The sequence below is a fragment of the Thalassophryne amazonica genome, chromosome 9 (assembly GCF_902500255.1).
Source record: "Thalassophryne amazonica chromosome 9, fThaAma1.1, whole genome shotgun sequence".
NCBI classification, from domain to species: domain Eukaryota; kingdom Metazoa; phylum Chordata; class Actinopteri; order Batrachoidiformes; family Batrachoididae; genus Thalassophryne; species Thalassophryne amazonica.
The window spans coordinates 79,342,015-79,361,994 of NC_047111.1; the positions used below are offsets into that span (position 1 = coordinate 79,342,015).

The 19,980-nt window shown below is 40.0% G+C and overlaps 2 protein-coding genes across 2 annotated transcripts in view; one reads left to right on the forward strand and one right to left on the reverse strand.

The window, feature by feature from the left end:
* The window catches only part of LOC117517963 (kinesin-like protein KIF20A), a 32,344-nt gene extending 30,586 nt beyond the window's left edge, over positions 1–1,758 (forward strand). Inside the window, exon 12 of the mRNA XM_034179084.1 lies at positions 338–1,758. Within this exon, the coding sequence (XP_034034975.1) occupies positions 338–709 (372 nt within the window). The 3' untranslated portion in view covers positions 710–1,758. The remainder of the gene's footprint in view (positions 1–337) is intronic.
* Positions 1,759–5,224: 3,466 nt separating this feature from the next.
* Positions 5,225–18,712, reverse strand: cdc23 (CDC23 (cell division cycle 23, yeast, homolog)). Its single transcript, XM_034178509.1, has 16 exons — positions 18,556–18,712; positions 17,910–17,982; positions 13,658–13,795; positions 13,484–13,526; positions 13,242–13,347; positions 12,910–13,042; positions 12,494–12,671; positions 12,306–12,403; positions 11,996–12,077; positions 10,088–10,241; positions 9,386–9,505; positions 9,228–9,303; positions 9,079–9,140; positions 8,911–8,989; positions 5,504–5,623; positions 5,225–5,423 (listed from the first exon to the last, which is right to left on the reverse strand). The coding sequence occupies exons 1-16, from the start codon at positions 18,660–18,662 to the stop codon at positions 5,271–5,273; spliced, it is 1,722 nt and encodes a 573-aa protein (XP_034034400.1). The 5' UTR covers positions 18,663–18,712; the 3' UTR covers positions 5,225–5,270.
* Between the last annotated feature and the right edge of the window lie 1,268 nt (positions 18,713–19,980).

The window sequence follows — 19,980 nt, forward strand, 5'->3', positions numbered from 1 at the left end:
TCAGTAAGCTTTGAGTTTTAACTTGTAGTACACATTAATTCTCCTGTCAAAGGCTAATTATGAATGCATAATTTTTGTAATGTTTTTGAGGAACTGTATGAGCATTTCTCAATGTTTCTACCTTTTGTCCCTCTCTACTCTCAACTAACAAACTTGATGCACATCCACCTTTGAACTAAATCAAAGTTCCTAACATGGACACGAGATGATTAAAAGCATGCTGAGGAGTTGCATTTTGCCTCACTTTTGCTTCCGTTTGCTCACCTTCCCGCCTTACTCCTCACCTTCACTTTCCTCTCTGGATCCTGTCTAACCCTGTTGGCTGACTTCTTCTTAGGGCCACATCCTGGTGGAACTCCAGAACTGTCTGACGCTGCTCAAGGGTGACCTGAGGCGGAAAGCAGAGAGCCTGACCCAGACTCAGTCTGCACAAGCACAGCTGCCTCCGTCAGCGTTTGCTACTCCCACTGCACCACGTTCATGTAAGAAGAGAGGCTGCGGGATCGCCGCAGCCAACACTGAAAACAAGCCTCCAGAAAAACGGCCTTTCCTCCAGTCTCTGTTCACGACTCGCACTCCGTCTCGTAAATACAACACCCATGGCAATGACACTAGCGGTACTCCCTACTCGCAAATCTTGCGCTCTCGCCAGCAATCTCCACCCTTTAGTCCCACCCCCAACACTCCTGGTTTCAGACGCAAATACTAAGCTGGTGGCAGCTACACAGAGGATGTTCTTTGAGTCTATGCAAATAAATAGCTGGTAACTTTATTTTTGCTGTGCTGTATATGACGCTGTCATACCAAAAACTGTTAAGCCTTGAGTTTGCATGTTGTGTTTAACATGTTTTAAGAGAGTTGCTCTAGGTTGTGGTGCTAAGTACATGTTAAAATCACAAACTACAGATATATGGTTAAATGTAGAGTGAGATGCTCCTCTTTTGGGAAACATTTTATTATATTGGCCTCCCCCAACTGTAAAAAAGTTTTACACAATAAAAACATGAAAGTAACTGAGTGGTCTAATTTCTTATGATTAAAAACTGACATGTTTCATGAAACTGGCGACATCAAATTTACTCTTCCATGAACATTAAGTAAAACTTGGACAAGACTTTAATATTTAAAGTATTTACAAAAAAGCACATACTTCCACCAATGGCCCACAGTTCTGTTGGTGTAACGGAGCTGAAGTGTTGGTGTTAAAGTAAGGCTTTTTCAGTCATCTTGGAGCTCCATCAAGTGGATAAAAAATATTAACATGTCACTGACACAAGGTCAACAAATTTCACCCCCATAATCCTGCTGATAGTCAAGCAAGGCTGCAAAGCTCATGGCCCTCTCACCTTGACTATTTAGCTGCAGACGTATTAAAATATGAATATGCTGGCATATGTCTAAATTATGGGTAAGTTAAGCACACATTAAAGCACATGGGTATATGTTGTAATACGGTGAGGTTGTTCAAAAACTCAATGCACAATATTTCTGATACATGCCAGCAGTAAGTTATGTGATTGTTGACATTAATTGTAAGTAACTCCAGCTGAAATGTCAATGTCCAGTGTATCCAATGAGAAACCTTTGAACCTACTGTTGTGTGCAGAATTTTCAGCACCCCTGATAATTTTAATGATTTTTGCTTTAAATCATTGGTGGTCTGGATTAGAAATTTCAGTTAAATATATAGCAGACGACCACATTGATATTTGAGAAATGACAGGTTTATAGTATTTACAAAACATGCAATTAAAATTAGGCAGGTGCATAAAATTGGGCACCCTTATTTTATTCATTTGAATACATTTAGCACTAGTTATTGGAACACAAAATTGGTTTGGTAAGCTTACTGACCCTTGACCTCCTTACAAAAGGTGAATCCAATCATGTGAAAAGGTATTTTAAGGTGGCCATTTGCAAATGTTTCCCATCTTCGCATCTCTTCTAATGAGTGGCAACATGGGATCCTCTAAACAACTCTTAAATGACCTGAAAACAAAGATTGTTCAACATCATGGTTTAGGGAAGGATACAAAAAGCTATCTCAGAGATTTCAGCTGTCAGTTTCCACTGTGAGGAACATAGTGAGGAAATGGAAGACCACAGGCACAGTCCTAGTTAAGGCCCGAAGTGGCAGGCCAAGAAAACTCATAAGCTGAAGCGAAGGATGGTAAGAACAGTCAGTCAACCCACAGACCTGCTCCAAAGACATACAACCACTGGCAAAAATTATGGAATCCCCGGCCTCGGAGGATGTTCATTCAGTTGTTTAATTTTGTAGAAAAAAAGCAGATCACAGACATGACACAAAACTAAAGTCATTTCAAATGGCAACTTTCTGGCTTTAAGAAACACTATAAGAAATCAGGAAAAAAAAATTGTGGCAGTCAGTAACGGTTACTTTTTAGACCAAGCAGAGGGAAAAAAATATGTAATCACTCAATTCTGAGGAATAAATTATGGAATCATGAAAAACAAGAACGCTTCAACACATCACTTGTAGTTTGTTGCACCACTTCTGGTTTTTATAACAGCTTGCAGTCTCTGAGGCATGGACTTAATGAGTGACAAACAGTACTCTTCATCAATCTGGCTCCAACTTTCTGATTGCTGTTGCCAGATCAGCTTTGCAGGTTGGAGCCTTGTCATGGTCCATTTTCTTCAACTTCCACCAAAGATTTTCAATTGGATTAAGATCCGGACTATTTGCAGGCCATGACATTGACCCTATGTGTCTTTTTGCAAGGAATGTTTTCAGTTTTTGCTCTATGGCAAGATGCATTATCATCTTGAAAAATGATTTCGTCATCCCCAAACATCCTTTCAATTGATGGGATAAGTGTCCAAAATATCAACGTAAACTTGTGCATTTATTGATGATGTAATGACAGCCATCTCCCCAGTGCCTTTACCTGACATGCAGCCCCATATCATCAATGACTGTGGAAATTTACATGTTCTCTTCAGGCAGTCATCTTTATAAATCTCATTGGAACGGCACCAAACAAAAGTTCCAGCATCATCACCTTGCCCAATGCAGATTCGAGATTCATCACTGAATATGACTTTCATCCAGTCATCCACAGTCCACGATTGCTTTTCCTTAGCCCATTGTAACCTTGTTTTTTTCTGTTTAGGTGTTAATGATGGCTTTCGTTTAGCTTCTCTGTATGTAAATCCCATTTCCTTTAGGCATTTTCTTACAGTTCGGTCACAGACGTTGATTCCAGTTTCCTCCCATTCGTTCCTTATTTGTTTTGTTGTGCATTTTCAATTTTTGAGACATATTGCTTTAAGTTTTCTATCTTGACGCTTTGATGTCTTCCTTGGTCTACCAGTATGTTTGCCTTTAACAACCTTCCCATGTTTATATTTGGTCCAGAGTTTAGACACAGCTGACTGTGAACAACCAACATCTTTTGCAACATTGTGTGATGATTTACCCTCTTTTAAGAGTTTGATAATCATCTCCTTTGTTTCAATTGACATCTCTCATGTTGGAGCCATGATTCATGTCAGTCCACTTGGCGCAACAGCGCTCCAAGGTGTGATCACTCCTTTTTAGATGCAGACTAACGAGCAGATCTGATTTGATGCAGGTGTTAGTTTTGGGGATGAAAATTTACAGGGTGATTCCATAATTTATTCCTCAGAATTGAGTGAGTCCATATTTTTTTTCCCCTCTGCTTGGTCTAAAAAAGTAACCGTTACTGACTGCCACAATTTTTTTTTCTTGATTTCTTATAGTGTTTCTTAAAGCCAGAACGTTGCCATCTGAAATGACTTTAGTTTTGTGTCATGTCTGTGATCTGTCTTTTTTCTACAAAATTAAACCGAATGAACATCCTCCGAGGCCGATGATTCCATAATTTTTGCCAGGGGTTGTACAATATGATCATGCTGCAGAGTCTCTGTGCATCATTCAACTATACAGCGCACTTTCCAAAAAGAGATGCTGTAATGCAGAGGAAGCCTTTTCTTCATACACGCCACAGTCACTTGAGGTACGCTAAAGCACATTTGGAAAAGCCAGTTAAAGTTTGGAATAAGGTGCTGTGGACTGATTAAACTAAAATTGACATAAGGGGCAGTATGCATGACTGAAAAAGAACACTGGATTCCAAGAAAAAATTTGGAGGTGGTTCCATCATACTGTGTGGCCAGTGCAGGTACTGGGAATCTTGTTAAAGTTAGGGGTCACATGGATTCCAGTCAATATCAGCAGATTCTTGAGAACAATGTTCATGAATAAGTGACAAAGTTGAAGTTGTGCCAAGGCTGGATCTTTCAACAAGACGACCCTAAACACTGCTCAAAATCTACTAAAGCATTCATGCAGAGGAACAAATACAACGTTCTGGAATGGCCATTTCAGTCCCCAAACCTGAATGTTATTGAAAATCTGTAGTGTGATTTTAAGAGGGCTGTCGAACCTCAGAAATTAACAAACCTGACAGAACTGGAGATGTTCTGTAAAGAAGACTGGTCCAACATATCTTCACCCAGAATCCAGACTCTCACTGGAAGCATTTAGAGGCTGTTATTTCTGCAAAAGGAGGCGTTACTAAAATTGATGTATTTTTTCTGTTGGGTGCTCAAATTTATGCACCTGCCTAATTTTGTTTAAGAATTACTGCACACTTTCTGTAAATATTATAAACTTCATTTGACTTCTCAAATATCAGTGTGTCTGTCTACTATATGATATATTTAACTGAAATTGCTGATTCAAACAACCAACAATTTATAAAGGAAAATCATGGAAATCATCAGGGGTGCCCAAACTTTTACATTCAACTGTATGTAGACGGATTTGACGTTTCAGATAAACACAGAACTTACTCAACATGTCAGCTACTGTATAATGGTGTAGTGGCATCACTTTTGATGGCATATGCTGGCTAAATTGCCAAGGTGTGACGGTCCTTTTAGCAGAGGAAGAAAAATGCAACATTTAGGATCATGCAGTCACTCAAAATACATATACTGTAGATGTATTTTTACTTAAGTATTTTTGATGTCATTCTGGATCATCAATTTGAAAATTAAAATCTGAGGCATTAGGGTCATTGTCAATCAAAAGAAAGCTGGACCACATCCTGAATCCTTCAGCATGAACTATGACCTTATTTCAGAATAGAACCCCATGATCTGTTGTGATTTCAGTACTGGTAATTAGATCCTTCCGGTGGTCGTGTCACACAAACTGTCCTCATCCAAACTATTTTTAAGGCAGGAGATGCACCAGTTGCCCATGTAAGTTAGGAGTGTCAGGGCGTGAAGGTGATCAGGTTGAGTGGAGACACTCTTCTGATGGGAGTATTGCTGTTGGAGAGTGGAGCGAACAGATCTGCAGACGGCGTCTCAGCTGGATCTCTGACCTGGGAGATCTGCCTGAGCAGAGCCTTTCCTTCTTCACGAGCCTGTAGACAGAATAGACAGGACAGCAGTCAGAGTCCCCCTTCTCCCACAGTGTTCAGTTTCCACACACATACACTCTTACATCGTTGTAGTCACAGCAGCGCTGAGCGCAGAGGGATGCCTCGTTGTACAGTTTGTTCTTGAAGTAGTACTGACCCAAGTATCGCAGTGCCGTGCTCACCTCAGCATGCTCCAGTTGCTCCTGTGGGGTTTCATGAGAAACTTTTCAACTTTTAAAAATCTTACTGCTACAAGAGCTATGAAATAATCATTAAATCAAAAGGAGTTACACATAAATATCTTCAACTTCGCCATGTACTACAGGGGAATTTTGGGTCAACTTTAGGTCCTCCAAAAATCAGTAGACAAGCTGGAAAAGATCCTTCAAGTACCGGGTAAAGGTCTTGAAGCAGCTAAGTATTATTGGATGCTGATGGAATGTGAGGGGGAGATGGGAATATCAGCCTTGAGATTGTCCTGGGAAAGAGACTTGGGGGTGACATACAGTAGTGTTCAGAATAATAGTAGTGCTATGTGACAAAAGATTAATCCAGGTTTTGAGTACATTTCTTATTGTTACATGGGAAGCAAGGTACCAGTAGATTCAGTAGATTCTCACAAATCCAACAAGACCAAGCACTCATGATATGCACACTCTTAAGGCTATGAAATTGGGCTATTAGTATTGATTGATATGATTTGGCGCTATATAAATGAAAATAAATTGAAATTGAAATCTAGTTCTATTGTCCATACTGAAATCTATTCTAGTGCATCTTGCTGCAGGTCGACCAGCAGTGTCTGTTAGCATAGCTAGCTGGTGAAGGCATTAAATGTACCAGTCAATATAAAGTTTACCAGACCTAGAGTGTGTCATTTAGACTTCATAGCAATTGATTGTTTGTGTGGTTCACAGGCAGCACGCTGGCTTAGTGTTTAGACCTGTTGTCTCAAAGTGAGAAGGTCATTGGATCGATTCCCACCTGTGGCTTTTCTGTGTGAAGTTTGCATGTTCTCTTCACATTTGTGAGGGTAAAGCCCGGGTGCTGTGGCTTCCTCCCACATCAAAAAACATGCAGTTTGGGGGTTGGAAATTTGAAATAATTTGTAGGTGTGCACGCGGGTGTGAATGTGTTTGTCTATACGCAGCCCTGCGACAGACTGCATAATGTCCAGGGTGGTTGAAGGCGTGTTTGCGTGGCTGGTTCACCCATCTGACCAATTCTACTTTAGATAAATGGACTGCCATTTATATACCACTTTTCCATCTGCAGCAGACACTCAAAGCACTTTACAATAATACCTCACATTCAACCTCACGTCAATGAATCACCAACTAGGGGATTAAGAACCTTGCCCACGGGCCCTTAGTGGTTTTCTGGTCAGGCTGGGATTTGAACCAAGGATCCTCTGGTCTCAAGCCCAACGCTTAACCACTAGACCATCACGTTTGCACTGGGGCTAGGACCACCTACCAAGTTGGCATGTACAGAAATGCAAAATAAATAAATGTGGAAATATAGAAATAAACAAACGCAGTGCTACATAAAGCAAATGGTAAAATACATAATTTACAAATAGCCCAAATAATAGTTGTGTGCACATACAGTAGTGTTCAGAATAATAATAGTGCTATGTGACTAAAAAGTTTAATCCAGGTTTTGAGTACATTTCTTATTGTCACATGGGAAACAAGGTACCAGTAGATTCAGTAGATTCTCACAAATCCAACAAGACCAAGTATTCACGATATGCACACTCTTAAGGCTATGAAATTGGGCTATTAGTAAAAAAAAAAAAGTAGAAAAGGGGGTGTTCACAATAATAGTAGCATCTGTTGTTGACACTACAAACTCAAAACTACGTATTATGTTCAAACTGCTTTTTTATCAATCCTGTGAATCACTAAACTAGTATTTAGTTGTATAACCACAGTTTTTCATGATTTCTTCACATCTGGGAGGCATTCATTTTGTTGGTTTGGAACCAAGATTTTGCTGGTTTACTAGTGTGCTTGGGGTCATTGTCTTGTTGAAACACCCATTTCAAGGGCATGTCCTGTTCAGCATAAGGCAACATGACCTCTTCAAGTATTCTGACATATCCAAACTGATCCATGATACCCGGGATGCGATATATAGGCCCAACACCATAGTAGGAGAAACATGCCCATATCATGATACTTGCACCGCCATGCTTCACTGTCTTCACCGTGAACTGTGGCTTGAATTCAGAGTTTGGGGGTCATCTCACAAACTGTCTACAGCCCTTGGACCCAAAAAGAACAATTTTACTCTCATCAGTCCACAAAATATTCCTCCATTTCTCTTTAGGCCAGTTGATGTGTTGTTTGGCAAATTGTAACCTCTTCTGCACTTGTCTTTTATTTAACAGAGGGACTTTGCAGGGGATTCTTGCAAATAAATTAGCTTCACACAAGCGTCTTCTGTCACAGACCTGACAGGTAACTCCAGACTGTCTTTGATCATCCTGGAGCTGATCAATGGGTGAGCCTTTGCCATTCTGGTTATTCTTCTATCCATTTTGATGGTTGTTTTCTGTTTTCTTCCACGTGTCTCTGGTTTTTTGTCCATTTTAAAGCATTGGAGATCATTGTAGATGAACAGCCTATAATTTTTTGCACCTGCGTATAAGTTTTCCCCTCTCCAATCAACTTTGTAATCAAACTACGCTGTTCTTCTGAACAATGTCTTCAACGTCCCATTTTCCTCAGGCTTTCAAAGAGAAAAGCATGTTCAACAGGTGCTGGCTTCATTCTTAAATAGGGGACACCTGATTCACACCTGTTTGTTCCACAAAATTGACAAACTCACTGACTGAATACCACATTACTATTATTGTGAACATCCCCTTTTCTACTTTTTTTTTTTACTAATAGCCCAATTTCCTAGCCTTAAGAGTGTGCATATCATGAATGCTTGGTCTTGTTGCATTTGTGAGAATCTACTGGTACCTTGTTTCCCATATAACAATAAGAAATATACTCAAAACCCGGATTAATCATTTTCATCACATAGCACTACTATTATTCTGAACACTACTGTATACGCGTAGAAAAACTGCAGACATTAAATGAATTATGTCCCCTTTCATTAACTATAATGTATATTTATTGATAATTTTTTTGTCCTTGATAAAACAGCAGCCGCAGCCCAGAATCAAAGATCTTATGAAGAAAACTTGATGGTGTTTGTTGAACTTGCCTATTTTAAAAAAGTCTGAATTTACATTATTGATGTAAAAATGTTTGATTCTTACATGGCCTTATTGCAAAATAATTTCTGCATTTCAGTGTAACTGTTTTAGATTTAGTATAAGACGGCCTGTTATAAAAGCACCTGAAACTTGTGCACATTAGCATTTCTGCAGGGCTACACGTGCAGGTACAAGAGTAGTTTAGTGAAACACTACAAGGAATTCACGCTTCATATCAGTGACACTTCCTGACTCGTACATTGTGTAACTCACCCCACAAGAGAAAATGTCCTGGATGTAAAGCATGTAATGCTGCGCAGCATCGTCAGACTCATTCAACTGTTCATGGAGCCTGCCATCACAAAAACAAAAAGGTTTTACTTTGAGCTAAATATTTAACACCTCAAAATGAAGTTTACCTAAATACTGATGAACATTTACTTAGCCAGTTTGAGCAGAGCCATTTTCTCCACGTCTCCGACAGAATACGCCCTCCAGTAACACTGGAGAAAGGAAAGCATCAACTATTTAAAAACAAACCAGAGAATTAAGTTCACAAATTAAATTAGTCACCGTTTTTATATTCCTACCTTTTTAGCTTCAACATGCTGCCCCAGTTTTTCGTAACTTTCCCCAAGTGCCACCAACATGCGCGAGTCATTTGGTCTGTAAAAGTTCAGAAACATCAGTTCTGGTGTATGTTAAAGCTTTTTATAAATAATTTTGATGCCAGCATAAAGTAATTTACCTGAGCTGATGAGCCTTTCGATAGTAGTACAAACAGTAAAAGGGCATTTTGAGAATCTCATAAGTCTGACCTAAACCGTACCAGGCACGGTAGTCTCTTTTGTTCACTTCAATGGCATGCCTGGTAGGAAAGTCAAAACAGCCATGATGCAGAGAGCCAGCAGCACCAAAAAACAAAACAAAACTTCCTACCCCAGACACATTTACTATGCAGTGCCATACTCTTTGTTAATGAGGGACATAAATTAACACCAAGTCATAGTCAGTAATACAGAATTTGTTATTTGTATCAATCCCCTAAAGTAAACTGGCCACAAAAGTGACAATTCAGTTGTTGTACTAAAGGGTGCACATGGTGACTGTACATATACAAGGGTATTTCAAAGGCTCCCGGTCTCACCCCGGAAATGACAGGAAAAAGATTGTTCTTGCATTATTTTTTGTTGGGGGGGGGGGGGGGGGCATGAGGGTTTTCAAGTACCTTTTGCACTGTAAACCACTGTAAGTGTTGGACTGGTGTTTGTGTGTCGAGTTACAATATTTAGGTGTCAACAAAAGAGATAACAGTAAAACCATTTCCCACCCCAGTTTCTCAGAGATAAAAACAACTCCTGTAACTATTCAAACAACAGTTCAAAATTGATTTCCAGAAACATAAAAGTGAGAAAAGCAGTAAATTTAGACTCTGCAGCTTCAGTCAGACCTGTAGGCCTGGATTGCAGCTGAAGTGTTCTTCATTTCCATGTATTCGTGGCCCATGAGGGTCCAGGCACCGAGACAGCGAGGGTTCAGTTTGAGGGCTCGCTGGAAGCACAACGCTGCCTTCTCGTGCTGAGAACGTAAGCTGTAATAGTTACCTGTGGATGACAGCAAGACAAGTACAGGAAAGAATTCTGCTTATTTACAAATTTTACAGCTATATATTAAAGTCTTCACGAAACGCTGTGATAAGCTACTTATGTAGTATTTAAAAATGAATCACAAATTACCACAATTGAAAGTGATGTTTTGGAATTTAATGTAATCTGATCAGACACCAAAATGTGTCATTATTTATTGCATGTTTTAAAGTAAAATTAACAAATGTTATCACTATTTTATTTGATAAATGCATCCACTCATAAATGACAATTTCCTTATATATATATATATATATATATATATATATATATATATATATATATATATATATATATATATATATATATATATATATATATATATATATATATATATATATATATATATATATATATATATATATATATATATATATATACACACATACATACATACATACACACACACACCTTGTGGATTAAAAAAAAAAACATTTGCACAGAAAAAGGAGATACAGACGTTGTGAAGGAGAATTAAGAGGCCATTTAAGATATACACACAAGAAATGAAATGTCAAAATAAATTAAATATGAATATGTATTCCACAGTTTTGCTCCTTGATATCAAAATGAATAATGAACTCCACATATCTGAACTTTAAGTGACTATAAACCAGTTGACTGTCTGCTAGAATAAGTAAATGCTACAATTACTATTTACTAATCACTCTCAAAATAAACCTCACACTCACTTTCAACCGCTTAGTCCAATTAAGGATCGCTGGGTGCTGGAGCCTATCCCAGCAGTCATAAAGGGCGAGGCAGGGTACACCCAGGACAGGACGCCAGTCTGTCACAGGGCCACAAACAGACAAACACATTCACATTCACACCCACTTGCACTCCTATGGACAATTTAAGATTCCAATCCACCAAACCCACATGTCTTTGGATGTGGGAGGAAACCAGAGCACCCGGAGAAAACCCACGCAAACACGGAGAGAACATGCAAACTCCACACAGAAAGGCCACAGGCGGGAATTGAACCCATGACCTCCTCGCTGTGAGGCAACAGTGCTAACCCTTAAACCACCGTGCTGCCTAAAATAAATCTTAAAAACAAAAATACAAATTTTAAACTTTAATATAAAGAATGTGTATTCATTCTCTGGAACAGTGGCTCAGATGCATGCCATGTGGGAGGTGACAGTCTAGTGGTTAAGCGTTGGGCTTCAGACCAGAGGATCACCAGTTAAAGACCCAGCCAGTCCGGTAAAATCACTAAGGGCCCTTGGGCAAGGTCCTTAATCCCCTAGTTGCTCCCGGTGTGTAGTGAGTACCTTGCATGACAGCACACTGACATCAGTGTATGAGTGTGTCTGTGTGTATGGGTGAATATGAGGCATCATTGTAAAGCGCTCTGAGCTTCTGATGCAGATGGAATAGCGCTATAAAAATGCAGTTCATTTATTATTGTTTTGAACGGGAAATAAAATAGTGATGCAAAAGAAAAGGCTTCTGTAAAAAAAATTTATTGGCTGTTTCAGTAAGACCAATATAGATGAACTTTACCATAGCAAACATTTTTCTAATTACATGAATATATTTGAAATTTTTGTCTAAATGTGAGAGGACTCATTGATTTGTCACAGGAAAATGTATTTCATACTTTTATAAAACACTGCAGGGATAAGCAACTTCAATTTATCCCAGGACGTGTTCTCTTTGTAAACCGTAGCAACAGTGTTGATGTCTGTGCTAAAAATGCTCACCAATGACACAACAAGTCTCTACCCGGTATTTGTCAATCTCCACCAGGTTGTGCGCCAAGTAACTCAGCTCAGGCTTCATGGTCTGTGGGAATATGTGACGATCATCACGGTGGCACAGAACAAAGATAACGTCAAATATTTAGGTAATTTATAACAATTATTAATTTATTTAAAATACCAAAATTAACCTCAGTGTCAGTAAGAGAACAAATGTGGCATCTTGCATATATTTTCTGACAACTCCTTTTGGACAGACGTGGTTATAACAAAGACAAGATTGTCTTTAGCACATTGTAAGTTGTGAACTCACTTTGACATAGAGCAGGTTGGAGAATGTATCCATGTTGTCGATACGATACGGATCCTGCTCCCTCAACTCATTGAAGAGGGCCAAAGCTTGGTCAATATCTGGAATGAGCAGAGACAGTTTTAAAATTCACCCATCCTCTGCAGATTTTTGACCCAACCAATGTCAAAGTGAAAATGCCAGCCACGAACCTCTGATGTTGTGGTAGGCAACAGCGATCTGTGAAATGATGTAGGTGCTCTTGGAGAAGCCGGCCTCGATGAGGTCCTGGTATTTCTGCAGCGCTTCTTTGATCATCTGCAGTTCTGTGTACATGTGAGCCATGAAGAAGTCCCTGATCCAGCAATCTGGCAGAGAAAGTGACTTCAGCTGTGGAGGAGAGGAATTCACATGTAAATCACCTCAGCTGTTCTTGGTTCATCAAGAGGAAATAAGGAAAATTTGTTATCAGCTGTAAAGTGCAGTCCTGAGGCTAAAATCTGAGGACTGACGTGCAGATGTCAATTACACCACAATCCTTTGTACATTACAAGTTTGTATACAGATCAACGTGAGTTCATCCAGTCCAGTTGAAGATTCAAGCTTCTCTACTATGAACGTGAGTTACCATTTCAATATTGGTGATAAGGTTACTCAGCTCCAGCCATGCTCCCCAGTGAAGTGGAAGTGCGTGAATTGCCTCAACAAACACGTCCACTGCTTCCTTCATCAGATCAAGTTTTCGCAGTACCACCCCATACCTGTTTACACAAACAGGACACAGATTAGCAATTTGGGCATGAAGGTAAATGCAGCCAAAATTGACCATGACCACAAATAAAGAAATTATCAATCATCACTTTAAAGAAACCATGAAGTCATGATATGATGTTTTGGGACAATACAACAAGTCTTCATGAAATAACATCTGTTAATATTAACTTTGAGTAAAAGACTTACAAGTACAGGGTGAAGCCATCTAACTCTCCTGCACCGTGTTTCTTACACAGCTCCACCCTCAGTTCTCGCAAGGCTTCATTACGGACTTGGCCCTTTTCTAAAGGACCTAGAAACACACACACACACACACACACACACACACACACACACACACACACACACACACACACACACACACACACAGTTAAATTTAACAAACTGACGTCCAAATAAAGAGGATGTTTAAATAAAGAAATCCTCACCCAGGCTGTCAACAGTCTCATCATCCTTTTTCTTCTCTCCTGACTGAAGAAAAAAAAAGGAAAAAACTAAAAACAATGGCATACTTTGACAACAGTTTACAGGAATAACCAGTTTCTGAATTAATTAGAAATATAACTTAGTAGCAAAAGTAGACGTATACATATCCAACTCACCAGATAGCGAGAGTACATATAAAGGAAGTAAGCTTTCTGGCTACGGCAGCCTCTCAGGAAGTAAGCAGCCCGGTCATACTCTTTTAGGTCAAAGTAGGATTTGGCAAGCGTGAGTGCATCCAGGTCCTGTGCATCTTCCTGATTAACAACAATATGGAACAACAAACAACCATAAAGCTTTCTGAATTATTTAAGCCTCAGTTAACTGCAACTTTACCTCCATAATGAAATTAAAAGGGTCACTTATCCACCCACCCTGTTTTCCACCATTAATAGCAACAACAGAAATATATAAAATGTGCTGAATAGTTATAATAGAATCATCAGCAGGGGGCAGCACAACTTTTGCATTTCTATGTAGTGTGGTATGAACAAATGTTACTGAGCCTCACAATCACAAACATTTCAGTGTGCAGCTATGTATCTGCTGAATTATAAAAAGACTTGCCACTCTCACCTGTGTGCTTGCTCTAGGAGGTTGGAAATGTTGGACCGTACTTGTGTGAAGTGGCATGAGGCAGCTTTGTGTGATTTGGCGCTATATAAATGAAATAAATCGAAATTGAATAGAAAAAAAGTGTAGAAAAAAACCGAACAAAACAACAACAAAACAAACTGGACACTACATTACTGTCCCCCGCAGACAGACAGATGCCAGGAGGATAAAAAGACTGAATAGAAGGGATCACTGTTGTTATTTACTTCTGCCTTTCCTGAACATGTGCACACAGACGGTAGGCAGAAAACTCCAGATTCCAAGCAGATGTGGTGAGAAAATGCACGGGAAGATTTCAGACTACATGTCAACTCTTAATCCTGAAGATCGAAAGCGATATTGTGAGAAATTAAATCTTGGGGATGACGACCATGAAGGATTTCAAGTTTTTGGAGTCGTACAATTATTTTATCAGTCATCATGTGATCGCTGTTATCAGCCTGTTGCTGCAGACGTTGTTGTGTGTCTGAGCTCTTTCTGCTGTCTGGTTTTGTCTCTGTGGGCTGAGTGCAGCAACAGGACGTGCTCTGAAATTGAGGAACTTTTTAAACGCAGTACAAAAAAAAGACACTCCCGCAGAGTCCGGCCAGTGTGCACATAGTGCGTCAGGCTGCAGTTCACCTGTGTGACAGAGTCATTAAATGCAGCAGTTATGTGTGTGCGTGCAAGGTTGGAAACAAATGATGGGAGGAAAAACAACGAGCCAAAGGTTTATCTGTGACCAAAATAAAGAAATAACTAAAATAAATACCACAACAATGAAGCGGCCATAACCACAACATCAGCATATATATATATATATATATATATATATATACACACACGTATATATACACACGTATATATACATACATACATACATACACACACATATATACATACACACACACGAGGTCTGTTAGAAAAGTATCTGACCTTTTTATTTTTTTCAAAAACCATATGGATTGGAATCACGTGTGACTGCATCAGACATGCTTGAACCTTCGTGCACATGCGTGAGTTTTTTCACGCCTGTCGGTTGCGTCATTCGCCTGTGAGCAGGCTTTGTGTGAGCACTGGTCCACCCCTCTCGTCTTTTTTTTTATTGCGACTAAATGTCTGAACGATTTGGAGCTTTGCTGCATCAATTTTTTCCAGAAACTGTGAGAGACCTCCAGGTGGACACCGTTTGGAAAATTAATATGGCTTTCAGGGACGATTTTATGGGGATTACACAGATTAAGGAGTGTTACTGCCGCTTTAAGGACGGCCCACAACTGCTGAGAGTGCGGCGCGTTCCCAGCGCCGATCGACATGCTCAGACCCCGCTGAAACAACCAGATCATTTCCAACGTGAAGGCTTTGTTGATCCGGGACCTCGTCTGACTTTCACAAAAAGGCAGAAGTCGTGGACATCAGCACTTTTTCGGCACATTCCACTGTTACAGGAGTTTTTTTTCATGGAAAGAAAAGCGGAGGGATGCGGCACAAAACCACCTCCGTGTTGGTCTCACAGGACAGCTTTCAGGTGGATTTCAGATGGATTCCGGTTGCTTTTCAGTCGTGTGATTATCCGATTGTGATTGTGCATGAGCTGGACATGCCCCAACATGTCCTGGAGGGCTTCATCACAGCGTTGCTTTGCGCCATGCGGCTCCACTGCGACGCACGGAACTCCTCCGCACGTCTGTCTTAATGTGCTGAAAAAGTGCTGATGTCCACGTCTTTTCACAATTCCTGTGCTAGTCAGACGACATACCGGATCAAGACAGCGTCCAGTTTAGAAATGAATGGCACATTCCACTGTTACAGGAGTTTTTGTCATGGAAAGAGGAGCAGAATTCCGTGCATCGTGGTGGGGCCGTATGGCGCAAAGCAACGCTGTGATGAAGCCTTCCAGGACATGTTTGTGCATGAGCTGGACATGCCCTATCACAATTGGATAATCACACGACTGAAAAGCAACCGGAATCCATCTGAAATCCACCTGAAAGCCGTCCTGTGAGACCAACACGGAGGTAGTTTTGTGCCGCGTAATGAACTGCTCTGTGGCGCGTCCCTCCGCTTTTCTTTCCATGAAAGAAACTCCTGTAACAGTGGAATGTGCCGAAAAAATGCTGATGTCCACGACTTCTGCCTTTTTGTGAAAGTCAGACGAGGTCCCGGATCAACAAAGCCTTCACGTTGGAAATGATCTGGTTGTTTCAGCGGGGTCTGAGCATGTTGATCGGCGCTGGGAGAGCGCCGCACTCTCAGCAGTTGTGGGCCGTCCTTAAAGCGGCCGTAACACTACTTAATCTGTATAATCCCCATAAAATCGTCCCTAAAGCCATATTAATTTTCCGAACGGTGTCCACTTGGAGGTCTCTCACAGTTTCTGGAAAAAAATTGATGCAGCAAAGCTCCAAATCATTCAGACATTTATTCGCAATAAAAAACCGATGAGAGGGGTGGACCAGTGCTCACACAAAGCCTGCTCACAGGCGAATGACGCAACCGACAGGCGTGAAAAAACTCACGCATGCACACGAAGGTTCAAGCTTGTCTGATGTAATCACACGTGATTCAAATCCATATGGTTTTTGAAAAAAAAAAAAATAAAAAGTTCGGATACTTTTCTAACAGACCTCATATATATATATATATATATATATATATATATATATATATATATATATATATATATATATATATATATATATATATATATATATATATATATATATATATACACATACACACACACTCACACACACACTCAACAAAAATATAAACGCAACACTTTTGGTTTTGCTCCCATTTTGTATGAGATGAACTCAAAGATCTAAAACTTTTTCCACATACACAATATCACCATTTCCCTCAAATATTGTTCACAAACCAGTTTAAATCTGTGATAGTGAGCACTTCTCCTTTGCTGAGATAATCCATCCCACCTCACAGGTGTGCCATATCAAGATGCTGATTAGACACCATGATTAGTGCACAGGTGTGCCTTAGACTGCCCACAATAAAAGGCCACTCTGAAAGGTGCAGTTTTATCACACAGCACAATGCCACAGATGTTGCAGGATTTGAGGGCGCGTGCAATTGGCATGCTGACAGCAGGAATGTCACCCAGAGCTGTTGCTCGTGTATTGAATGTTCATTTCTCTACCATAAGCAGTCTCTAAAGGATGTTTCAGAGAATTCAGAATTCAGAGAATCAACTTAATGTGGAGCTGCACAGAGAAAACCACAAGAAAAAAAAGAACAGATGGAGAGGTTTGTTTTTAATGTGATGAGTTTGAACACAGGGTGAGCTCATGTGATCCCATCTACCACCTGTACTGGACACAATCCTGAGCCAAACCACATCTGATCTTTGAGACTAAATGGTTGCACAGTGAAAATCTTTAAAACGGATCGTCATCCATCCGGATCTGATGTGGTTTTTTTTATGCACAGTGCTGATGTGTCAAAGTGTGATGGATCATGGAGTGCGCACAGTCAGTGGCTGCAGAAGAGTTTTCTGCCCATCAGTGTGGGCCCCACCCAGCACGTGACATCGTCGCAATTCCTTCTATACTTTCCCCAAAATCCAAATGCCCAATGTTAACTACAGTATATCAAGATTTTGACATGTTATACACTATCAGTACCAAATGTCTGCTGTTATCTCAAGATGTGACAGAAGAGATCTCAAGAATGTCATCGGTCATTTCAGTTCATTATCACGATGTTACATATGATTTACAACAAAAATTCCCAAAATATGTGTCCTCACTGAGCACAAACCTCAGTAAATGGCGGTGATGTGGGTAATTCATCTTTAGTAAGTGGGTCCAAAGAAAAAGCCAACTCAGAAGCCCTGAATTATAGACAGAAGGAGCATGTGAGGTCACTGTCCCACTGACAAATTACAGCCATAGATTACAATTCTAACATATTCCTGAATGCATGACACTCAAGTTCTTTTTTGTACAAATCAAACACAACACAAGAGTTGTTTGTTTTACTTAAAAAATGTAGCCTAGTAACTGTAGAGTTGGGTGCCCTTGCAAACAACAACGAAAGTGTTCCCATTAAATGTATCAATATTACAATAATACAGATGCCTGCTGAAATCTAAAAGCACATCACTGAACCCTTCATTTCTACATTTTGGGCAAGCAAACATAGATAGATAAAATATAAGTTCATCTGACTGCTCTTGAAAACGTCGAATCAGAAAACTATTTACCTTGCCGCGTTTATCCATATGATGTGATACCATTGAGTTAAATAGTGAGACCCGACAGGGCGAGAATGACAATAATAATCATCATCATAATTTCAGCTGCTAAAGTAGCATGCTAACAGACTAGCGGTGTTTACGTTTAGTTACTGAGATAACGAAGCAGAGAAACGTACACTTAACGTGACGTTATCCACACAGACTTACCACTTGACGCTGTGTAAAAGCCCCCTCTCTTTACAAAGCGATATTACAGATATTAACTGCTTTTTTATTTGTACAAGATCTCCAAACTCACTACATAGAGCCGCCATTTTCGTATTTTAATAATACGGCCTCCTATTGGGGAACTTAAAAGTGAAAAAACCTGCCTGCGACACTGATCTGAGTGATCATTGGTCAGCCAAGTGACGTCATCCCCCATTCTTGTGTCTTTTTTGGCGGTTGAGAACCTCTTTTTTGTGTTTTTGTGCCACCTTGTGGATTGGAGTGTGATCTACGCTCACGTTTAATCCCCCCTTGGTCTGTCTTGAGTTGTTAATTTTCCCCCAGTTCTTTCTGTAATACTGCCCCTTACAAAGCACAAACTCAAACTATTCCGCACTTGTAAATTTAATCAAAGACACAGCAAAAATAATCAGGCCTGGGACCTGCAAGAACTTCTCTTACAGACAAGATCCGCTCTTACAGAACCCCGGACAATGGATACAAGCAGTTTTTATACAGGATTACATATGCGTTTAACAAAGGCGGACTTTATTTCGCAAAACCCTTCTCTTATTGGCCCCCGTGGGCATTCAAGGGAGGCCCATCCCCCTGCCCGCAATAACGGGAGACATATGATTTATAATTGTAACCTAACTCTCTTTATCCTAAGTGGTACAAACTGGTTAAATCCAGTTCTACATGCACATACCAAAGAAGAACAAAGGAAAGTGAGAATAAGAATGAAACCAAAAATATAACCCTAAACATAATAACTACCTTAATACCAAAAGAAATACAGAAAACCATAATTAAACACAGAAATATATCTAACAGGGTGCAGTCAGTCATTCTGAGTACTGTACCGGTCCCAAGCATGGATCAATGAGTAGGGTTGCATCAGGAAGGGCAGCTGGTGTAAATTTTGACAAACCAAACATGCAGATCACAAATTAAATATCCATCCTGGATCTGGAGAGTTCCTACTTAACAACAACGATGGGGCTGTTGTTCAACCGGTATGAGTATATGCCAGAAAGCACCAGGAGGCACCGGGAGGCTTTAAAAAACGCATACAGGAGGGTGTCAGTTATTACTGTAAGGGATGGGTAGTCATTGTAAGAATGCAATAAATAAATAAATAAATATATACACTTTACAAAACTGACCCAACACTGCTCTCTGCTGTCAGCGAATCAAAAAGAAGCAATGTTTCATAGGAGTCAGACTCAGCTAATATATACTTCAGATACTGAGCTGCAAATCATTTTCCGCTGTAACAGACAAACGTGAAGGACAGCAATTATAAATTGTAGAAAAACAATCTGTAAGTGGACATCTTGCACATAAAGCTTTGTTTTTGAATCAAAGCCTTTAATTCCTTTGATTCAAAGGAATCCAGGCACCGATGCTGTACACTAGTCTCAA

Excerpts from the sequence above, each read along its gene's own strand:
- cdc23 (XM_034178509.1), bottom strand. The coding sequence starts at position 18,662 with ATGGCGGCTCTATGTAGTGAGTTTGGAGATCTTGTACAAATAAAAAAG. Across the intron at positions 17,983-18,555 it reads CTTTTACACAGCGTCAAGTG|GGCTTCTGAGTTGGCTTTTT; the intron begins GTAAGTCTGTGT and ends TCTATAATTCAG. Across the intron at positions 9,304-9,385 it reads CGAAAGGCTCATCAGCTCAG|ACCAAATGACTCGCGCATGT; the intron begins GTAAATTACTTT and ends GAACTTTTACAG.